We start from the raw sequence: 24185 nt of genomic DNA on the forward strand, positions 1-24185 counted from the left end.
CACACTTGGGAACATCTTGGTTACTCTTGACAGGGAGAGGTAAGTCAGGTGTAAATAATTAAACAGGATAAACTTCAAGCAATGGTGTATTGACACTTTTCTTATATATTCCATTATTTTTAGATACGTTCCTGCTGTATGTACCCTCCTAATTCGCCTTCACTGTGTTGAAGTCTATGTAATAGGCAGGTGCTTTGGAGCTGTGTACTTATTGTTAAAGAATGCATATTTCACACACACATATATAGCCGGCTTAGTGTGTCGGATTTGGGTGGTTTGTATCTTCTTCTCAGGTCAGCCTTCCTGCTATGACAAGTGCCCAATATGTTATTAACTGGTCTGCACCTCTCTTTCATACGTCGCTAATTCCTTCAAATGTGTGATTTACTTTCATTTTTCACATAGGTCCCTTACTTTTTCAAGGCCAGCATCAACCCATGAGCATCTATCATTCACTCGTTTTATTCCTTGGACTCTTGGCCGGCACAACAAAGCGATCTCTGACCAGTAGGTCATAGTTTTGCTCAGTTTAGGTACCTCTGCTCACAATTTCTGGCCTTGTCCAGTGGCCTAGGGAGGGGCTTTGCCACCCTCATATCACCAGCATTGGCTCATGCAATGTAGTACCCCCAATGCTGGCTTTCATCTCTACCACCCACTGGATACCTATAGCCGCCCATCCTTTTCATCAGCCATTGCAGCTGCACCGCCAGTTAATTGGGTTTCAGGGCCTGTGCTTATTAACTTAGGTCAGCTTCTTAATAGGATGCCCTATGAGTCACTGTCTGCCACAGCTGCTGTGAAATAAAAGTCATGATAAATTCTTGTTAGGACTAGGTTTGTTTCCTGATACCTACTCTGGGACACCCCGAAGGATTTACACGGATGGGTCCTGAGCTGGAAGCAAAGGATCCAATATCTTTGGTCATCCGAGGCAGATACCACAGAACCTCAATCTAGTGACTGGACCACATAGTAGAATCGCTTCCAGCCACTGAGACATTAGGAGATTGTTACTCCAACCACCGGCTACCTAAGAGCGAACTACAACAGAGCGAACAGAGAAGATTTCTTAACTAGAATAGTAGGCCTTCACCTGAAGGAGAGACACATGACCACTGTAATGTAACAAAATCACTAGTGCATGAACAATACATAGCAGGCAAAGATATAAACCTTCAACACAGAATTGTGCTGCATCGCCCCTTGACTTTGGAAGATCTCTGTCCAACTTTCTCACATTCCCATGATACTTTACACCCTTCCAAGTGAATCCCAACTCTAACTGAAGTAAGATCTGAAAACCTTCCCAGCTCCTATGCGCTTCCTATGCCAGTCTGATTCTTTATACAAGGGTGCTTTATTCATCATTAGGTGACTTTACATAGTCAATGTGTTACTTATTCTTTGTAAGCTAATACATATCACACACATACCTACATAAATACTGTCAAATATAAACCTAAAATTCTGACATAAAACTTGAATGATAAATTGTAGGCCTATCAGGGAACTACTGAAAATCCATAAAAAGACTCTCAGCCATGAACTTCAAGGATATACTAGAAAAGATCCTGCTGTTCAGGTCAGCAGGAGTAGGGCGGCTAACATGAAATCTGTTGAATGAGGAGAGCAGCTCTATGCTTACTTATGGGATGTCATTGTTTATAGATGTGTACGTCATGTCCCTGTCCCAGGCCTGTGGGCTGCACACACAAGTGAGTGCTTTGATTAATGAAGTCATTCAAACACATCTCATGCAAGACAATGGAGAGCACCTTCCACTGGAATGAGTGGGAACCGCAGATCAAGGAGCCTGGACAAAGAAAGTGTGTTGATCCAAACACCCGTCACTTGTCTCTGGGTATCGCCTGCATATGACGCTCATAGTCTCTAGTTCCAACGTGGGTTTGAAGCAGAGTTTGACAGCACAACAGTCGGACGTGCAGAATCGCATGCTACGGTGACTAAGCTTTCCTTGGCCCAGGGAGCAGGACTGTGGTCTAGATGAATGGTTACAGCATTAGTTGGGAATTAGGAAGGTCCTGGGGTCAATTTAAGCTTTGCCACTTAAGCGTTCTTGGGACAAATCTGCTCCGCCTACCAGGGCCTGGCTTAAACATATGTACCTGCGTAAGACACCACCCGTAAGCTCTTTGGGGCTGGGCCCAGGTTGTGTTACTGTACTTCCTTTGTGCAGAGATTAGCACTTTCGTAAGCGCTTTATAAACACAAGAGATTCTAAGTGTAATCAACTTTGGATCGCTGCCTGCACTGCACTTTCAAACTTTTTGAAGTATGAAAACAAACAAACTTCAGAAATCCCTATTGTGCTCCAGGAAAGTAACGTGTGCCGTCACCAGTCCAGAGGAATTCAGATTTTCAATACTGCAGACAATCTTCCTCCTTGTGGAAAACTGCACGATGACAGCCTGAGAACATGACCAAAATTCCAAGGCTGGTTACTGACGACACCACTCTCAGGCGAATGCACATAAAAACAGAGGGCAGAGCAAGTTAAAATGACATATAAGGAGACGAATGTGGGAATCAGTCAGTATTTATAAGTCTTAAACCTAATGAACTACTATTCATCTAACCAGCGAGGATGGTCAGACACAGGTTTCAGGGGTTTCAATAATGAACTATTAATAATGGCACACAATTGTAGATGGTATTGGAATAACTAATCCGCTAGCCCCTCATTTGTGACATTGTGCTTTTATTTCAATGTTTTATTGTATTGTTTTTACCTTGTGCTTTTATGATCTTTTTAACATTGAATAAATATTATATTGAATACTATTCATCTAGCCATACACCAAACTGGGACTCTCAGTGGTATTCCAAAGTGGGTGTCTTTGCAAACGAAATTGTGTAATGCAGAATCCAGTTAAAAGGACTTGTGGACCCTCATCCAAGCAACGTGGCATGTTTCAGTCTCAGGGTCGCTCTTCTAAAAGTAAAGTGGTGTTCAGTGGACAAAGCATGGAAATTAGGGTGGCTAGCAGATGTGTATATGCCAATAAAAGGTAGTTGTGTGCCTGTGTGTACCTCAAAACGAATCAGTCTTTCAAGTTAGATGCCATTTTGGATGTATCCACCTGAGCATAGTCTGCCTACATGTTGGAAATTTGTCCTTTCTGTAGTGGCACCCTGGATTTTTTTGCCCTTTGATGGACCCTATATTTATGCTGGCTGTAGAAGTCTGCACTTTACGCCCGCTAACTATTGTGCTATCCACTAGAGCGGCAGTGCAAACATGGCTACAGGCCTAACCAGTGCAGCTGAACTGCTTCAGTGCAAAACCGGCAGTGTGACCTGTCAAAATAACCCTGATTGACACATTAAGACCTCCCTCTTAACTATTAAGTGACCCCTATGACGGCCTTGTAGCCCACGAGGCAGGGTTCCTGGAATTTAAAAGTGGGACAAGTAGAAAATGAATATTATCATGTCACTACAGTGACAAGGCGCTCCAAGCTATTTTCACTGTGACAGTTCTAGTAGTCCAATGTAGAAAATCAGATTACAGATTAAAATACTAATACTATATCTTGGCAATGGGAAAACAAGAAGATTAAAAAACTACTTTTAATAGTTCTTAAAAATCCAATTTAATGTTGAAGTAAATATTAAGGAAAAGCAACTTTAAAAAGTTATCTTTAACCTGCCTGAGGTTCCTGGAGGCTTAGATGCAGTAACACTAGTAACTCTCAGCCTGTGCTTAGAGAGGGAAGAGGTGTGAAAGAGGTGTGAAATTGCTCTGAATGGCCACAGAGGGCGCATCTGAGCTTATAAAATGGCCATGGTGCATGCTGTGGAACGTCTGTTGACATCACAGTATCAAATACTGATACACCTTGGCACATAAGAAAGAGATAACTGGATGGCAGGACAGTTCTTGTGTTTACCCCGTCTATTGCTGAAGGGCCCTGATTTTGTTCCTATCAGACGTCTGTCTTGTTTCTTTTTTGGGTGGGGGGATTGGGGATCGGGTGAGGGGTACAGGGCCTGCTTCAAATTGGATTCCTGTGTTAGATGTGATTACCATAGTGCATGTCCCTATACACTCACAGCCTTCGAACCCCAAGTTTAGTGAGGCTTAAGACTTTCGCTATCTTGAACATGCCTGCAACATGCCTTTGTGCCCGTTTTCAGTACGGTAAACAAACTACTGAAAAAGTGGATCGTGTAACCTCCAGAAACTTTTACCCCATTGATTAGGGAATACCCAGGAGTCATGCCCACCTACTAAGCTAATGCCAGGTGTATATGGAGCAGCCCAAGGCATGCCATCAGAACAATTTCTGGACCTGCGGACGGACAGAAGAGAACTGGACATGCTGTCTGTGAACTGAGCATAGCCTTGAATGGCTGGACCTGTTCCCGCGTGTGTCCAGGACTCTAATTATCATTTGCCTGACCTACTGTGTGGGGACAGGCACACGAAAAATAAATACTTTTCCCTGGAGTGTCTGGCTGACAAGGAGCAACTGCTGGTGGTCTCTGCCGGAGTGTGTCCTAGCCCCTATGTGCTGCCCCTGAGATCCTCGAAGCCTTAGAAGAGACTCAGGAGTTGTTCCAGGAACCCTGAAAAGTTGGAACTTAAAAAAAGTCAAAAGGTAAAATCTTTGTATGGGATGAACCTGGTTGGTGATTCTGAACCACTCTCCATCGCAATCAGCCTGAAATATGACCTAGGTCCCGGCCTACTGCTACCATAAAGTCATTGGCGCTATTTCTATTTTAAACTTGAAAATTCATATCACAGATTCCCCTTACTGGATTTTTGTTGCTTTGGAGTCATTTTGTTTTTTAAAGCTCACTCTATTTTTCTAATTCGGTTTGGGATTTTAACGGTTTGATTTTTTGACTATCACTATTTTTGGTCCTGCATAAATACTTTATACATAGCCCTAAGTTAAGACTATCTGCTTCGGTGCCATAGCTACCAGGTGGTTAAGCTCAGGTTAATTTAATGAGATTAATAGTTCACCCTGACAAGAGTTGTGATTATCACCCACCCCAAATAATGAAACACTTTTACACTACTGTATTTACTTAAAATGGTCTAGCCCATCCTATGCAGAGGCTGCATCGATACGTGAATGGATGTAATCACACCAACACGGCACCTTCAATACTCAAACTGCAACTGCACTTGTTCAGTCATGGGTAATCTTACTTAGAATCAAGGTGATGGATCGCGAAGAGACGAAGGCAAAAAGTAATTAGTAAGTAAGGGCACCATTTAAGAACTTACACCAAGCTGTGTCACCATCACAGGAGTCACAATTTGGAATTAAAGTGTCATTGCAGGCATAGTTATGAAAAACACCCTTCGTGAACTAGCAATCAATAATAAGAGTACACGTTGGTGGAAAGGCTGCAGCAGCCTAAATCCTTGCCTTCAAAGAGGTTCAGTTTAGGCAGAATGTACTTGACAGATCCTTTTCCTGACCCTCTTTAGGCTGGATGTATTTCTGCCTGCAATGTCACCTGGACCTGTGTGTACTCCTGGGTTCCACACAATGGCAGTCCAGGATCTCCCTGAGGAGGGCCCTGCCGAACCAGTCCAGGAGAGTCAAGTTTTAGGAGAAGACCTGAAGAAGAATAACCTCTACAAGCCCAGGTGGAGCTTAAATCTGGAGTAAAGCTTGGACCATTAGAGGTCAATGAGTGGCACAGCAGGGACATCACCAAAAACATGCTTGATCCAGAAGTATCTATTTGGGATTTTATGACCAAAAGTGCTTAAACCGGGACCCCCATATAGGTTTGTATTTGTTGATTGCATTTCCTCAAGAATACCTGTGCACAGATTAAAAAGTAGTGTACAAGCAACTTTATCAGACTGGAGATGTATGTATTTCAATTCTAAAGCACAAACCTATCTGTAAAGCAATGGAGCATTTTATATTGTGGTAGAGGACTGTGTACAAAAGCAGCAGAGGAGTGGAGGGAGGATGGAACATCTTCATAGCCTGGCCCTGGGTGCACCCAGACAGGAGCTTCATTTTGGTAGTTGGTTTAATGCTTCAATGCTGTTTCAGTGTGAAAATGCTGGGTGTGCTCTATTTCCTGGTCTGTACGCCTTGATTTCAAGTCTGCAGCCAACAAGACTTTGTGCCTGGCATCGGCCTCCTTCGACAGTGAGTTTTTCGGTCTGATAAGGTGGTGTGTTGTTTGTTATTGGCCAATAGCCAGGGTCACTGGAATAATGCAGCAGGAGAGAGCCAAATTATGTGGCAGGGTTGAGAAAATTATGAGGCTAGAAAAGCCAAATGATGTGGCGTAATACGGCACATTTTGCAACAATATTACTTTGTTATTTTGACATTTTTAGGTCTCGCCTAGCGAAAGCACCGCATGCGCTGCTCTCGCTATTGCGAGTACCTTTTGGAATCGATTCTCCGAAAGCCTTACATGCACACGCAGGGATGGAGAAAGATGGCTGCTCTCGCCATTTGTCCAAACCTAACAGCATGCGCGTGCATGTAAGGACAGTGGACAGCCTGCCGCCATCTTGTTGAACAAGCATGCTTTCACTTTAAACACGGCGCGTTTCAAGTGAAAGCACGCCGCCATGCGCGCACGCGCACTGTGCGCCAGCCCTGCCAACCTCCCTTGTTTAGACCGGCTGTCAGCGTTTAGGGGTTCGGCTTGTTTTTAGGATTCTCAAACACTGCTCTGTCAATTCACTATAATCCAGACTCAACGTGCCTTCCATTTCATTGCAGAGAAACCCAGAGCTCCACCTACGCACCTCTATCCTCACGCATACACCCAGGTGTCTTTTACGTTTCTGGGCTCCAACAATGCACCGGCAGGAACCCTTCAGCCTTTCTAATGGTTGGAGGGACTGCAGCTCCCACAAAGCACTTCTATCCAAACTGTAACACTGCCTGTTTCTCAACACAGTCTTACAGCTGCCAATAAGCAATGAGGGGGCGAGAAGAAACAAATGCATTGTGCAGAGAAGGACAGAGCTGGTCCGGGCGCGCACAGGCGCGTTGTCACAGGAAATGCGGGGGTGAGGTGGGGGGACTGGGAAAAGCTCAACCAGACGAAACCACGAGTTCAGTAGCGAGTGAGTGCCGCTTTAAATGGCTGTTTTACTTTGCCTTCTAATCAGTCCAACATTCAACACTACCTCGCCCGGTCAGGAAATCAAACTTGGTACCCAACTGCACAGGGAATTATTCTGAGCACAGGCCTGGGCACGAACAAGACGCGTCTTATTCTGTTCCTTTGTAGGAAATTACACCCACCTGGAAGTAAGAGGGAGGGGGAGAGCCCTGCACGCTTTCCCACACCCCCGTGAATGGGAGAGAGCCTTCCGTGATTAGGGGACAGTAACTCCAGCTACAGTGCACTTGGCGGGTGGGGTACTAGGCACGCCACGGCCCAAGCCCTACTATCACCCTCCACAGGGCTTTAAGTGGGCTGGGTCTCACCGGTGCTGAGCACCCACAGTTTTTAAAGGGGGGCCTCGAAACTGGTCCCTATTGGACTCTGTTTTGTGCCCTGGCACAGGCCGTCCATTTTTTCCCGGACTGCATCGATGTGCGCCTGCTCACACTTCTCACTAGTTGAGAAGTTACGACATGAAGTCATGCCAGGTGAGCTTTGTAGGGGAAGGGAAATCCTTTAAAGAGTCATTTTCTCTCTGGATTTCCCTTCTCTTTTTGAAACTCAAGAGCAGCAACATTGTTGTGGTGTCACCAGGGCTTTAAGTGGAAGTTTTTTCTATATTATATAGAAGCCATAGTTGCTGCTTATTTATCTTAGGCAACTAACATTGACAAAGCCAACAGTCCTGACTTGTTGTAGGTATGATGTTACTTCTTGTATCATATATCTGGATGCAATGACAGAAACAGCAAAATACAAGTCAGGTGGCACATTATGCTGTGTACCAGTTTTAAGCCACGCCCTTAATTACATTGCCCATGCCTGTGCAAAATAGGTACAACCTCTGAGATGAACACAGCAACTGCATAGGCCGGGCCTTCAGGGCTCTCCGAAGCGATTTGGCCAGAGATCAAGCAGTACACAAACGCGGCAGAAAAGTTATGTTCTATTAAAATTGGCGGGACACAACACTACCGCCGGAGATCAAGAAGAAGAGGACAGCGTGGAAGGGGAGGCAAGCGGGGAAAGAGACATTCAAGAGGACAGCACACTTGCAAAGAACAACCCAGACTGGCATTTGGAACAAGATGGACTTTCTACGCAGGGCGACAGCACAGGGACCATTCAGGGTGGTTTTGCTCCTCCTTTGAGCAGTACAAAGGTTTTATCTACTGAGCGTGCCTTAGTTCTTGATGCAAGTAACCAACCTGCCGGATTGGAGATTAGTGAAGTTGCAGAAAACGCTGACCGAAATACTGCCCCAGGTTCCATAAGCAACCATAATGATAAATGTATTGTTGACTGTGACCTAGGGAGACAGGTTGCCACTGAAGGTTCTCTGGAGGATGGCAAAAAGGAGCATCGGGTGAATCCATCTAGTGATAATGCCAGAAACTCGCCAGAGCCTGACGTGGCTAAAGGCATTGATTCGACATCTCTTGACTTCCCTGAACCCAACCCTCCAAGTGTCAGAAAGCTAGATAACTTGGGACATTTAAAAGCTGCTCAGTGCAACCTTGAATCGCACAGTCTAATAACCCAGTCAGCAGGTTACGGGATTGACTTGTCAGCTGAAGCCGAAGATGGCCGCAGAAGTATTGACCTACATGAGAAATGTAACGAGGTATCTGCTGCAGTAGCCACTAGTAGTCCTCACAAGAAGGATATGGTGATGTGTATCAAAGGTCATCTGGAGAGAAGCCTCAGAAAGAGCAAGGTTCAGGGGGAAAGAACAGTGTTCAACGTCTCAATACTCCTTGCAAAGAGCAGTGTGGGGCGATTAGGGCCAAGTTCCCCCTAAAAGGACGTCTGCTAGAAGAGCACCATGCACGGATTACCAAGCCTCCACTGCATGAGACCCCATACGAAGAGCGAGAAGCGGAGAGTAGTGACAAGCCGCCACAGCACAAGAAGGATCACAGAGACCAAAATCCAGGGAATGGTATCAAGAGATCTCAAGAAGAGGCTACGCAAAAAGATCAGGATGCAGGTAAGATTCTCATTGGGAGAGAAACCCATCTAAGGTACAGGATTCGGGAAACTGTACCAATCACCCCTGGATTGAGACTGTACAAACAGGAGCATCATTTAGCTTTCCTAAATTGAGTATCCACCGACAGAAAAGGATGGAGAGAACCATGCCAGGGTTTCTGAATGTGAAAATTCGCAAAGTCATGAAGAGAGCCATCACAAGCTGCCTGGGGTTGAGCTCTTGGCTTCTAGATTGGGATGCAAATAGTTCCACAATGCATCTGTATGAAACTCAGCATAAAGTATAAAATGTAGATGGGGTGTTAGGCTGCCTTTGGATGAGACGTCGTGTATAGACCCAAACAACTTCAAAGCATGTCAGGGCATGCCCCCGTAAGGAAAATGCAAGACTTAAATGGAGGTAACAGTAATAGGAGCTTCCAGGCTGAGAGCCATGAAATAGGGAGTTATGCAAGCAAGAGGTACTAGCCATATCAGAATGAGCTCTGTAGGGAGCAGAATATTGGGAACCGTACCAAGCCACCAGATGTTGAGGCCCCACATAAAGATCAGCATGTAGGGAAAGACGCCAAGCTTTCTTTTGTTGATACCCCATGTAAAAGAATAGAATGCAGGAGATGGTAACACAGGATCTTGGACTTGAGAGCCCATGTGAAGAGTAGAGTCTAGAAAGTGATACCTACACTGTGACACTACGCAAAAACTCATTGATTCAAACCTACATAAAAATGCAGGGAAAAACTACACAATGTATCTTAATGAAATCCTACACAAAGAAAGTATAGTGAACAGTACTAACAGTTCCCACGTTAAAGCTCCTCAGAAGTTATAGAATTTGGGTTTTGCCATGAAGTGCTGTTAAGATGGGATATGTTCAGTCAATCAGGGAATTTTTAAAGCGCGGTCTGTGTTTCTTTTTTCTCTCCATCCCCCAATTGTCCGTGTTGCTTTTTTCCCCCCTCCAACCTTCCGTTGTCTATGATGCTTTTACCCGCTCCCACCCTCCGTTGTGCGTGTAGCATTAACCCGCTCCCACCCTCCATTGTGCGTGTAGCATTTACCCTCTCCCACACCTCATTGTCCTAGTTGCTTTTAGGCCCTCCTACCACTGTTGCCTGTGTTGCTTTTACCCCTTCCCACCCATTGTTGTCTGTGTTGCTTTTACATCCTCCCCCCTTTGTCCATGCTACTTTTTTCCATTCCCACTTCCCCGTTGTCCGTGTTGCATTTTCCCCTCTCCCGCTCTTCCCTTGGTTTGCCCTGTCCTCAAATGCTGTAAGAAAAACAAGCATTGAAAATGCAATAGGTCTCGCCGTTGATTAAGTTAAAGCCATTTGCTTTGCTAATGGTATTCTATAGCAAAGAAAATGGCTTTAACTTAATAAAAGGCGAGGCCTATTGCATTTTCAATGCATGTTTCACTTGCTAACACTGTCTGGGCACTGGTTGCACCTCATTTTAGCACTCACATATAGCAATAAGCAACCAGTGAACCTTTTCAAACGGACTGCCGCTGTGCAGCAACAAGTGTCGCTGCATTTTTAGTAACTTTTGAATCGTTTGAGATAGAAACCATTTTTATGTTAATATCTGCAGACTACGCAGCAGATAATGGATTATGTGGCACATGCGGCTAATCTAGAATTATGCGAAAATCGCTGTGGCAGCACAATCACATAATTCCAGTGGTTCTGCCTATCGCTGATGCTGTCATGAACAATGTGACAGGCCAATTTAAACTTCTATTTTTATGGTATCCTTGTCTGAAAGCTCTTTAAGCCTTTCTATGAGAGAGTGCGAAGTTAAGACATGCAGAAGTGTAGCACTCCCATCTAGGCTGTCATATGCTCGTTTATATTGTAGTCGTCGCCATATTAAAATGGGTGCTTAACCCGTTCCCTGCTCATGACGGAACCACTCCATCATGAGCCACGGGCGCCGTGTGCTCATGACGGAGTGGTTCCGTCATGCTGCGGCCGTTGGCGGCCGCTCCGCCCACGCGGCACTGATTCCCCGCCTGTGCGGGCGATCAATGCAAGTGGGCGGAGTCATGACGGAACCACGCCGTCATGAGCACAGCTCGCCCGTGACTCATGACGGCGTGGTTCCGTCATGAGCATGGGGGCGCCGTGCTGACCCCAAACCCCCCCAGCGCCGCGGCGGAATTCGTGCCGCGGCGAAGGGGTTAAAGTAGAAGCTAAAATGTCAACATTCAACACCATACCTGTTAGACTTGGCCTTTTTGCAGGGTCATCCCTGAACGTTTGCCTTCCTCCTAGTATTTTTTCTGACCTGGTGTTGGTGGTTTTAGGACTCTGGGCACTTTATCACTGCTGTCCAGTGTTAAAGTGCTTGTGCTCTCTATGGTAAACGTGGTAAGATTGGTCTACACCTGTTTGGAGTATTTAATTTACCTATCAGTCCCTTGTAAAGTGGTATCCCATATATCCAGGGCCAGTAAATTAAATGCTACTGGTGGGCTTGCAGCGCTGCTTGTGCTACCCACCAAAGTAGCCTTTCAAACCTGTCTCAGGCCTCGGCCATTGCAGGGCCTGCGTGCGCAGTTTACTGCTGCTGTGACGTGGCACATAAAGTGGTTGCCACGTCTGTGACTCCCCTTTTACTACATATCAGTCACCCTTAAGGTAGGTCCTAGCTAGCCCTATGGGCAGGGTGCACTGTAGGTAAAAGGTAGGACATGTGCCTTAACTGTGTGGCATGTCCTGGTAGTGACAAATAGCTATTTTGGTTTCTCACTATTGTGAGGCTGCCCTCTCATAGGCATGCATTGGGGATTTCCTGATATGTGGTTTAGTGGTAATTCCTGACATGAGGAGTATTGTGGTCAAGTTTGGTATGTTTGGAATATTGGTAACACATGCTGTGTAATGGTGTTCGCAGATTTATTATCACTATTTTAGAAATGTCACTTTTAGAAGTGGGCATTTCTGTGTGCTACGGGTCTTTGTGGCTGCCTGTTGTGTATTGCGTGTCTGGCTCTGGATGACAGGGGCTAGGGAGGTGCAGTGGCTCCAGAGAGGCTGGGTGAGTCAATCCTAGGCTGAATAGGCCAATAAGCATTTGGAGTGGTGGGAGGAGTAGCACCTGGGACTGAATAGGACTGTGCCTGCCTTCCACATTGATGGCTCCGCCCCCCTGTGGTGTGTCTGGGGCCAAGACCTACACTGACAAAGGAGGGTGTTGTGCACATGTAAGGAAATGTGTAAGTGCCCCCAGAACTGGTTCGGACCCGGCAAAGAGCCCTGTGCCAAGGGGAGAACAAAGACATAAGTGGTATAAGTATTGGGGCTGTGACCCCCATGAAAAGTGTGCTTGTGGAAGTTTTGGTTACATGCTGAAACCTAAGGACTGCTGGGCGAGGAGGAACCGCCGTGTGACCCAGCTGCTGGCTCCTGGGGGTTCCTATGTGATGGCCTGCCTGTGCCCAGGTCTACCCTCAGGAACTGGGGACTTAGCGCCTCGTGAGCGCTTCATTTTCATTGCTGTAGTGCCAGGTGAAGAGAGGAGCGCTTTGTGCCCTGCAGCATGGGCAGGGCCTGCCTCAACTAGGTGATCTGAGCCCCAGGTGTGGGCCCATCTAGCCCCGTGGCGTTAGGATTGTCTCTGGGGTTTTGCGCTCGAAAGCGATGTGTAGCAAAGCCCGCTGCAGTCCCCCTAAGAAGGAATCCTGGCGTGAGTATTCCTCCGTGCTGCCTGGTTGTGGGATGACCTGCTGGAAGTCAGGCAGAGTCTGTGCCTGATGGTGGGCGAGGCCCCTTGCAGCGAGATACACGCCGCAAATCCCCGTTCGTGGGCTTCATGGCCCCAGAGAGGATGTCAGGCGGTTGTGACCAGGTTGGAAGCACTGCCGGAGCGGAAGTCAGACAACCCTGTGCCTGGTTCAAGGCAGGGCACCTGTAGTGCGGAGGACAGCCCCGCGTGCAGCCAAGACCAAGACGGAGCCTCGCAGGCTCACCGGACACCGAGGGAGGACCGGAGCCTCGCAGGCTCTCTGCTGCTGCATCCTTCCTGGTTCCCGGTTTCACCGAGAGGAGAGGTCTACGGCGGCAGCCACTGGGAGCTCCAGAATCTGGCCCAATTGGCCCTACGAAGAGGAGAAGCCCCGGTGAGTGGTTGCTTGTTTTTACAGCTGCATTTGGTGTCTACAGAGAGACACAGGTGAGTTGCACCCTCGCCCCCATTTTTACCACAGGCCTGTCGAGGCCAGTACTGTGCTGCATCGGCAGCCCGGGGGCCAGTTTGAAGGCCTCATGATGGTAGAGCCTTGACTTTTGGGACAGAGGGCATTGCGTGGAAGCCCAAGACGGGCCCCGAGGTTAAGGCCAGCCGGCCTGATGGTCACCCCTATGTTTAGGTGGGGCCTGATGTGATAAGGTGGTGTAAGGATCACCTATGGTGCAGTGTATGCCTAAGAGGTGCATAAGGTATTATGAAATGATGCATTAATGATGATCTTTTCTGCCTAATGTTTATACGCTAAGTGTACTATTGCCAGGAATTACTGGTTGTTTTTGTTTTCACGACCTGTGAGTTGTGATATGACGACAGTGGCCCTATTGGCCCTGTAATGTATATAATTCCCTGGAACGTCACACCTAGTGCCAGGTGGCACAGTGTATATATGTGATTGTGTTCTAATGTGTTTTATGAGTAATACAAAGGCTATTGTTTTATATAACCTTGTGTGGAGTTTCTTTTGTGGTGTGCCTAGTGTGTCGCTGCTGTGCGGGTATGTTGCGAAAACGCTCTACACATTGCCTCGGGGATAAGCCTGACTGCTTGTGTCAAGCTACAAAGGGGGTGAGCAGGGGTTATCTTCAGCGTGTAACTCCCCTACCCTGACTAGAGTGGTATTTTCTGCCTGGCTTAGGCGCTTGCCCTAGCCAACCAGAAATCCCATTTCTAATAATAGTTATTTTGCTTTATTGGGAGTTTAGTGCCATCGTCAAACATGTAAACGTGAGATAAAAATAGGCAATCAAGTGCAAATGAAACCCCTGTACGTGGCCACAGCTTGAAGGGTAAAATCCAGAAACACGTGTGTCAAGAGATGACAGCACTAATCTGCACCAAGTTTGGTGGAACACTCCTGCAAAATACCAAGTAAGTGTGTACTACAAACTGCATTTACCATAATGCTAAGGAGCGAACTGTGCTAGGAGGTCATCAGTGTACTCCCACCCTTCCTGTTTAAGAAGGCTCCCTTGAGCCACTGAGCTGACAAGCTAGTGGAGATGCTCCTGTGTGCCTGTGAGAGGTACTGAGACCTGTAATAATTGTGGAAGCCTGCTCAGCAACCCCAGAAGAAAATCGTTTTTTGATCTCTACTGATGACGGATAAAATCCAGAAACACATGTGTCTAGAGATGACAGCACTAATCTGACCAACTTTGGTGGAACACTCCAGCAAAATACCAAGTAAGCGTGCACTGCAAACTACATTTACCATAATGCTAAGGGGCGAACTGTGCTGGGAGGTCAGCAGTCTGCTCCCACCCCTTCCACAGCTTGAAGAGTCTTCACAATGGAACTATAAGATCAGAAGTTTTCTGCAAACCAGCTATAATTGGGGGTGGCTCTCGGGCTAGGAGAGTGGCGCAGAGAACTGGCCTTCAGCCTGGCATTGCTTATAATTCCCAGCCAACAGCTGTGATATAGAATAGCTAAACAACAATTTCTTGCAGAGAAGGTATGCCGTGGGACCCATCTTAATAAACTCGATTTATAGGCTTGCTATTTTGTCCTTCTGCTAAATTTGAGCATAGACCTTAGGACGAGCAATATTGTGTTAGGATGCTATGAACACACTAATCATGTTAGAACTGTTGGTACTGTATTCACTGGCCACGTCATATATAGCTGCATTTATTACTCATTCTGTGTGGTTACCGTTCACATATAATGCACTAGACTTGGGTTTTAGAAATAACTATTTTAAAGTTTCACCACCTGCATTTCTTAGTGCTATTTTGAAGGAGTTATTCATTTACTAAGGAGGGTTTGGAGTTCTGCTGTGTACATGGACTTATCTAGAGGAACAAATCATGACAACACCACCTGCACATTATTGATTAGTCGGTCATGTACGAGTTGTGGTCCAACTGGATTTCTAATTCATGTTGGTGCTTTGAACGAAGTCCTTGCTCGGGGGGAGCAGTAGGACTCGGACCCCTGCGGCTCTGGTGGGGGGCCCAGAAAGTGGCAACGCGACAGGTGAGAGTGACGCGGTTGTACATCTTTAGCCCTCTGATGAGTCATGCAGGGTGCTCTTCAGGGCAGCGACAGCAGAAATGGAGCTGCCGGGAGTAAGGCGTTGCTCCTATCAAGGTGGATAAGGGCCAAGGATTAGACAATGATTCTAAAACTGAAAGCTACATAAACTGAGACAGTGCGCAGGGTATGGGGAGACAGGACTGAGACAATAAATACTGTAGTCTATCTAAAGACACTATAGACACGATCATTGCCACCTGGTACAACAAGCATTCCCCGATGATGTCAGATCACCTAGGTATTTTGGCACCGGGTTAGTGGACTAATGAATCCTCTCCAGGAACTTGTGTTTGACTTTTTGTTCACAAGTTGCAGTCCCAGAAGATCTACTCAACTTTTTGTCCTTGTATCATTGATGAAATTAGTCCCTGTGAGAAGGGCAACAAACAGCTGAGAGCCATTTTGAAAGCAGTCAAAGAGGAGGTGTACCTCAACTTCCTCTACAAAAGTAAAGAACATTCACCTATTGTCTGGCAGAGGAGTTTGAGGTGGTGAGGTGTTAGAGTCTGCCAAAGGAGACAGAAACTCTAGGTATACAGGACAACTGAGCAAGGTGTTGGGTGCTAAGGGATTCACAGACAGACCAGGAGGAGGAATTTGCACAGAGACCTGAGCAAGGTGTTGGGTGCTAAGGGAGTCACAGACAGACCAGGAGGAGGAATTTGCAGAGAGCCCTATTCTATATTCTAATACATTGGGTTATTAGTTGTGACATATGTCAGTCCTGCAGGGGTAAGAAGTCCTCTTTTTTACTGGGAACCAAGTACCCCAATGTAGCACTTGACACCCGCAGGGTAGTGAAACAATGAAGTCCATGCCTACTCCGCTTTAACTGTTCATAACAATCACAGATATATGAATCAGAATCTTTCTTTACATACATCAGACCAAATAATGCAGCCATAGGACTCAACATGAAAGACCCACACTCCCGGGCATAAGAGTCAGAGGTCCAGCCCTGGGAATGCTTAATATCAACACAAGCCCCTCTGGGTTCAGGGATACAATCACCTGGGAGATGTAGGGTGAGTATTTCAAATTCATTCCTAAAGGGGCTGCTGCACCTTCTACAGCTCCCAGAGGTGAAGGTTGACAGTGCCCCTGCCCATTATTGCAGAAGAAACATATGTAAATAGGTTCCCTCGAGGAGGATTATGGGACACTCCTCTACGAAGCAGTGAATTTTTAACGAGCGGGTCTCCTGCGGCTTTTACAGTTTTTCACGACTTAGCGCTGCATTCTTTTTGCTTGAATTTGGGTACCCCAGTCCCACCCGGACACCCACAGACTTCACTATTTGTTGAGGGCTGCAATGGAGCCCCTAGGCCCTCGCCGACTCCCCATGCGCAGGTCCTGTGTAGCAGGCATTTGCTTTGTGCTCCTGTTGAGCGGGAGAAGCTCGCTTTTGGGAGCAGGCTCATGGCGGGAGCTATACAGCGCTCCCTGCCCGTGCAAAGCGTTCTCTGCCAGTGCACAGCGTAGGCAACAAAGGAAGAGACTGGCACTCCTGTTTCGGGCACATGAGGGGGTCGGAGACAATGTGCCCAGCCTTTGGCTCTCTTCTCCTTGCGTGTACTGGGGAATGGGGTCCTGGGCTGAAGTCCTATTGAGGTCACATACACCACTCCCCATTTAAACCTGATAAATGGGTTTTTGTCAATCACGAGTGCTTGGCCATCTCTTGGTACTCCTCTCCTGCTGGAGAGGGCAACTTGCACAGCTCCTCCACACCCAGACAGCAGAAAACCCTCCTGACCACATTCCACAAGCCGAGGTAGGTAGGTGTGGGTGGGTGTGTGTTTATTTGGGGGGTAGTGGAGTCCCCGTCTTTCCCCCAACTGGTCCTCAGTGGGGGCAGTACCACCCGCCCGAACAGACTCATCCTAATCCTGGGGGGTCAGCTGATGACAAAGTCCTTAGTCTATCTTTGCAGGGCACAATATGGCTTCTCTCTCCAGCAGATTATCATTTCCGCCATTGTCGCCTCCCAGGTCCAGGGTCTGGTCTTCTCAACTGTCTCTCCCTTGTTGGAGATTTTAAGAGGGGCTGGAAAGTTCTAGATGATAGGCACCCCTGGCCAATCCTGGGATGACATCATCTGTTCACCACTGTCCCAACCCTCCTAGATTGCATTTTGCATCAGTCATTCAGGGCAAGAGTTTTCCCTAGAAAATAGCTCCTTTCGGGGCCTCCACTACCCCCTCCCCCTCTGCAGATCAATCAATCAATCATTTGTAGAGCGCACTAATCACCCATGAGGGTCTCAAGGCGCTGGGGGGGGGAGGGGGGGGTGTGATGATATTACTGCCTTATTCCTTCCCACCAAAACTCAAATTTGATCTTCCTGTGTTGGCTCCAGATGCCTGGCCTCCCCCTTTATTCTTGTGGGCCCAGGCTGTACCAGCCCTGGTGAGGTATGAAAACCTAATTATTAGATTCAGATTTGCAACTCCCTTTCCTACATCAGGAACCTGGCAAATGACTGATATTTGCTCCCTTTCTGTGGGTAGGCCTTTGTTCCCACTGTTGGGAAGCAGAGTAATTAACGTGGCCCAGTAGGGGGGACAAAGGCCTGGAAACGTATTATGAGCGGAGCTGGAGAATTATGAGAAGTTCCGGGAGATGTGGATGTGGTGTGTTGGGAAATGCAAATTCAAACTTACCATGCATATTTTACCCGATTTTGGAACCTTGCAGGACTGTAGACATAATTGGAGCAAAACTGCACTTGGTGTAAGCACTACAGAAGTACTATTATTTCCCAATAATTTCAGAAGACCTACTCCAGGTAAGCACCAGTCCTTGCAGTCACTTGTGCGCCAGATTACCTGTGCACAATTATCAGGCTGCACAAAATGGTAGTCTCACATGCACAGCCCTTACACGTGCGTGCACACGTGTTCATCTGAAACCAGCATAATGCCTCTTACCCTAGCTGTGCCGCAGAAGCTCAGATTTACAAGGTGGACACGGGCAGTAACCACGCTCATTCCACTTACTGTGAATTCACCAGGGGTGAGACCCAGGTAGTGAGACTTACAGTAAAAAGTGAAAAACAATGGTCAGGCATAAGCGAAAAATCATAGTGGACTAAATGAGTGGAAGCCATTTATTACATATTACATAATAAATTGTCAGGCAGCATCCATGGTGATAAAAACAACATTGGGTTGGGACAAGCGTGGCTGACCAGAGGGCAGATGGCAAAGTTGAGAAGGTTTTCAAAGTAGTAAGAGGAATAGTGACCAAGGATGATGAAAATGTCGCAATGATCCAGTTTGCTCAGTCACAGGAAATTGATTGAACCCTTGTCCTACCTGACAGGAACAAGAGGTAACCTTGTTTGCACAAAAACTAATGAGACTATAATAAAAAGTCCTACCAACATGTTGGTCTCAAGCACACCAGAAATCAATTCGCAAAACTAACCACTAGGTTTCCTCATCAAATAAACTCAGCTTCTTGTCCTGTATGAAAAGATACATTGACCTGTTTCGGGTCACATAAGCTATTCAAACACAAAATACCGCTCTCTACCCACACATGCTGGGAGAGAACAGAAATTCATGTTAGGTCTCAAATTGTGTCAATCACAAACATTACTTGAGGGTTGGTGGAATCTCTCCTGACGTGGGCCGTTTACCTGTATGTTGAAACTGCGGCTGATATGTATATATGTACATAGGGGGATTTATAATACACAAAACTAGATAAAAAGCAACAGAGAGCTTTTCACCAATGTGGATAAATAAGAGTAAAGCAGCATGTTAAGAGAAGGGATGAGAGGAGGTTGGAAATATAACAGCAGACCCTAAGCGAGTCTCCAGGAAGCTGTACACATCACAGTGTCCCAGTGCCTAGCCTTACCTTCTGGACCAGGTAGACGCTGGTGGCTCGAATGCTGGCTACTTCGTCCAGAGCGGTTCCTTCCAGGAGAAAGTAACTTACGTCTGCGATATGAACACCAACTTCAAAGTTACCTGAAAGATATAAAGTGAGACATTTAGTTCTCAGGTTGATAGATGCATGCGAAAGTTGTGGGTGCGGATGCTAGGAGTTTTACTGTCCTTTTTGAAATATCAATTTTATGTTCCCTCTCTTTTAAATGTAGGCAAATTAGCGGCATTTAGGTCAAATCTGGCATCCAAATGATCAACATGCTAAGGGCAACCAATGCAGCAACCTAACATCACACAGAACCCGTTCAAAAAGAAATATTTTGGAATCCCAACACACATTTCTTGATCAACAAGTTCTGTTTTTCATTATATTTTTTACTCAGAGTGCCCGCGTCCCAGCCACTGGGGTATCTGATGCCCTGGAGCAGGGTTCTCCAAAATTGGTCCTGGAGGGCCAGATCCATGGCAGATTTTTGGCATATCCCCATTTAGATAAATGTACTTATCTTAAAAATCTGGCATGGATCCGGCCCTCCAGGACTGGCTTTGGAGAACCCTGCCCTAGAGGGATAGGTGCATAGCAGAATCTAAACAGGTTGGGTGAGATACACAGAGGTATCCGCCCACCTAGTACATCTGCAATAGGCTGACTATATCTAGTGACCCTTGGTGTACATAATGGGGATTAACCTATGCACAAGCAAGAAGAGCATGAGGGCAACAGCCGATCCAGGCTCTTGTTAAAAGTATTGGGTGATAATCTGCTTACATGTTGAGAAGTGATGTTGTTAGCTGTTTAGTCGATGAGGGGGATATGGAATGGATGAGAGGGGGCTGCGTCTCCATCCACGTTACTTCTCGCCCCCAGAAACATAACCATTTAGAAAAATGTCCAATATCCTGTCCTTTCCTCTATAGACCTCTGCAGAGCACTGGCTGGCTGAGTCTAGGGTGAGTTCATCAAACAACGAAACATCTGAAGCCTAAGGCGTGTAGAGAATTGAATACTTGTCTAGGCTCATATAATGCACGGGCAATAAGGCATAAAAGGGAGCTAGGCTGTCTGCACCCCCTGATTCGTATTCAGTGATGCTTCTCTTGTCTACGAGTGCACCTGCAGCTTTCACACCATCTCAGAGACCTGTTCATGGCTCCAGATACACAACTACGGAGGCAGATCTCCATCTCCAGCAGCTTATTTTCATCTTCAGGCTCCTTTTCAATCACACTGTGGCCAATAGCGACCTCATGATGCTTGCACTGCAGCAGCCACATGAATCGTGGATTACTTTGGAAGCCCTCTGTTAACTCCGCCTAGACAAGGGGCGAAGTGGATTCCTGAGCTTTGAGGGCAGAAAGAAGAAGGACCTGCCTTCACCACAGCATGTTTTGCTGATCGAAGGAACAATATACAATAAGGCCTAATATACCGGGTGTCTGGTGGCAATTCAAGGTGTAGGAAGAGTGAGAGTCCCCATGCGATGCTTCCGCAGACACATCTACAGCACCTTGGATCCCCTCACTTGGAGCATCATCACCTAGTGAAAGGGGCAAAGGACCAGTGATACAGGATCATAACATAATACACCACAAGACAGTCTGCTGAGTTCTGAACTCTCTGTAGACACAACAGGCTTGTTTGTGAGCAGTGTAAGTAAGAAAAGAATCAGAGTAGGTGGAAGAGCCTTCTCTTACATCGTGGCCAAAGCCTGGAACGAGCTCCCAGTCACCATCAGAAGCGCCCCTAAACTGCACACCTTCAGGAAAAGCCTCAAGACCAGGCTCTTCGGCTGAACCAGAGCCGCACCCCGCGCCTTGAGACCCTCATGGGTGAGTAGCTCGCTTTATAACCCCTGATTGATTGATTGATACCAATCCCCACTCAGTATCTGTCGGGGTGCATCCAAGTTTGCATCCCATTGTTGCCTAACCACCAGGGGTTTCTTGTGTCTATTACACTGCAGGGCTCTGTAGAGCTGGGTGACTATTCTACGTTGCCCCAGTTCCAGCAATTCCTCCAATGTAGCATACTCCTCCGAGGATCCCTTGTGCTGGTACTGCCCCTCATAAGGAGGGATGGCAGAAATTCCCCTCCCAGCTTCCGTTTAAGCAAACTCTTTTCCCAGTTGTCTGTGCCTTCATACCACTTCCCTGCATGTTGTGATCATGCTTCTATATAATATAATTCCAAGCTATCTTAAGTACCCAGCCCATATTATAATTATAATGCTGTTCCTTAGCCTGTGATATTTGTATATCGAAATATTAGAACCTTTCAGTTTCCCATTTTAGCTCTGTCTGCAGGAGATCTTCGCAAGGTACACCTTCACAAGGTACACCTTCCAAGCCCCCCCAGAGGGAATATCACAGTCTTTCCTTTGTTAACCCTCAATCCTAACATTGCTCCAAATGTATTCACTGCATGCCTGAACAATGGTACTGCTCTGTCCGACTGAAAAAGGATCACTAAAGCACCGTTCCCACACAATAAGATCATATGTACCACCCCTCCAGTGGGAATGCCCGTACCAACCACAGCACCGAGACTGCCTTGATCACTGCAACGGACGACTTCAGATCCCTCCTCAACCGAGGAGAGAATGCAGCCCTGATCTTCCTAGACCTCTCATCAGCGTTAATGAATATGCTACTTACCAGTATGCATCTGTTCTTGGCATGTAGGGCTGCTGACATTCATATCTGTGCATAGATCGCCGCCTAGTGTTGGGTCCGGATGTTTGCACGTTGTTGTCCTGGAAGAGTCTTCGAAGTATCCTGAGATAGGTGACTCCTCCCCTGGACCACAGTGCGCATGGGCATCCTCTCCATCCTCAGATTGTTTTTCGCCATTGTGGCAGTGATGGAGTAGATACAGAAAGTGATGACCATGCTTACAGTAATTCTGAGAGCTGCAGCTGCTACAGGCGCCGGGGAGGAGGGTGGGCGATATGAATGTCAGCAGCCCTACATGCCAAGAACAGATGCATACTGGTAAGTAGCATATTCAGTTCAAGGCATGTGGGCTGCTGAATTCATATCTGTGCATAGAATATATAGCAGTACCCTCTATTAGCGGCGGCCACCAGTGCCAGCTGCAGCGGTCTGAAAAGGAGTTTTGAGAACAGCCTGTCCTACAGCTGCCTGCTGTTTTGATTGCACATCTACACAATAGTGTTTGGTAAATGTATGTGTAGTGGACCAGGTGGCTGCTCTACATATATCATGCAAAGGAATGTTTCCCAGGAAAGCCATGGAGGCCCCTAACTTACGTGTTGAGTGGGCTCGTGGGGGAATCGTTAATGTGCGTTTAGCTTTTTGATAGCAAATTTGAATACATTTAACGATCCACCTGGCTATACCTGCTTTGGAGATGGCGTTACCTTTGTGGTGTGGGGCAAAGGCAACAAAAAGTTGTTTTGTTTTCCTGAAGACTTTAGTCCTGTCTATATAGTACATGAGGGCTCTCTTTACATCCAGTGTATGGAGTGCTCTTTCTGCGACAGTTTGTGGGTTTTGAAAGAAAACAGGCAGTTCAATAGTTTGATTCATGTGGAACTGCGATATCACTTTGGGCATGAATTTGGGGTTGGTACGTAGTACGACCCTGTTGGCGTGAACCTGTATGAATGGCTCTTGAACGGTTAGTGCCTGGAGTTCACTAACTCTCCTCAAAGAAGTGATCGCTACTAGGAAAGCTACTTTCCAGGTGAGGAATTGAATCTCGCATGAGTGTAGAGGTTCGAAGGGTGGACCCATCAGGCGTGTGAGGACCAAGTTGAGGTTCCACAATGGAGCTGGTGGGTGGCTTGGAGGAATTACTCGTTTGAGTCCTTCCAAGAATGCTTTGATGGCAGGCACTCTGAATAAAGAGAGGTGCTGCCTGTTCTGGAGATAGGCTGATATTGCGGTCAAATGGACACGTATTGAGGAGTATGCCAGATTGCATCGGTATAGGTGTAAGAGGTAACAAATTATGTTTTGGATGGATGCGTCTAGCGGGTTAATGTCATTGTTATTGCAATAAATTACGAACCTTTTCCATTTGGCTGCATAGCAAGCTCTGGTAGTGGGTCTTCTAGCTTCCTTAATGATGTCCATACAGTCAGGTGGCAGATTGAGGTAGCCAAACTCTAGGACTTCAGGAGCCAGATTGCCAGGTTCAGCTGTTGCGGATCTGGGTGCTGAATCTCTCCACGGTTCTGCGTCAAATGCGCGGATTTGATCCGCAGCCTTTGATGCGGCACCACGGAAAGTTCGAGAAAGGTGGTGTACCATGGTTGGCGTGCCCATGTTGGAGCAACCAGGACGAGTGTTAGTGAGTGTTGTCTGAGTTTGCGCGCCACCAGCGGTATCAATGGTGCTGGGGGAAAAGCGTACGCAAATCTGCCGGACCAGTTCATCCATATCGCATTGCCCTGCGACTGCGGATGTGGGAACCTGGCGGCAAAGCTTTGGCATTTTGCGTTTTCGCTTGTGGCGAATAGGTCTATCTCTGGATGACCCCACTGCTGGAAGTACGGTTGGAGTACTGATGGGTGTAACTCCCACTCGTGCATCTGGTGGCTGTGTCTGCTGAGCAGATCCGCCATCTGGTTGTCCTTGCCGGGGAGGTGTTCCGCCATGAGGAACATGTTCCTCTGAATGGCCCACTTCCACATGCTCTGAGCCAAATGAGACAACTGTGGAGAGTGTGTTCGTCCCTGCTTTTGTATGTAGTACATGGCGGTCATGTTGTCCGTCCGGATCAACACGACTTTGTTGCACAAGTGTACTTTGAATGCTTTCATTGCTAGGAAGATTGCCATCAGTTCCAGAGGGTTGATGTGCATCTTCTTTTGTTGTATTGTCCATAGTCCCTGCACT

At 46.9% G+C, this 24185-nt stretch overlaps 1 protein-coding gene and 1 pseudogene across 1 annotated transcript in view; one reads left to right on the plus strand and one right to left on the minus strand.

The window, feature by feature from the left end:
- DIS3L2 (DIS3 like 3'-5' exoribonuclease 2) overlaps positions 1-24185 on the minus strand; it is a 1010223-nt gene that overhangs the window by 376675 nt on the left and 609363 nt on the right. The window contains exon 12 of the mRNA XM_085635696.1: positions 19291-19403. Coding sequence (XP_085491822.1) covers positions 19291-19403 — 113 coding nt within the window. The remainder of the gene's footprint in view (positions 1-19290; positions 19404-24185) is intronic.
- Positions 7611-9243, plus strand: LOC146786169 (uncharacterized; annotated as a pseudogene).

Source organism: Triturus cristatus, chromosome 11, assembly GCF_964204655.1.
Source record: "Triturus cristatus chromosome 11, aTriCri1.1, whole genome shotgun sequence".
Lineage (NCBI taxonomy): Eukaryota > Metazoa > Chordata > Amphibia > Caudata > Salamandridae > Triturus > Triturus cristatus.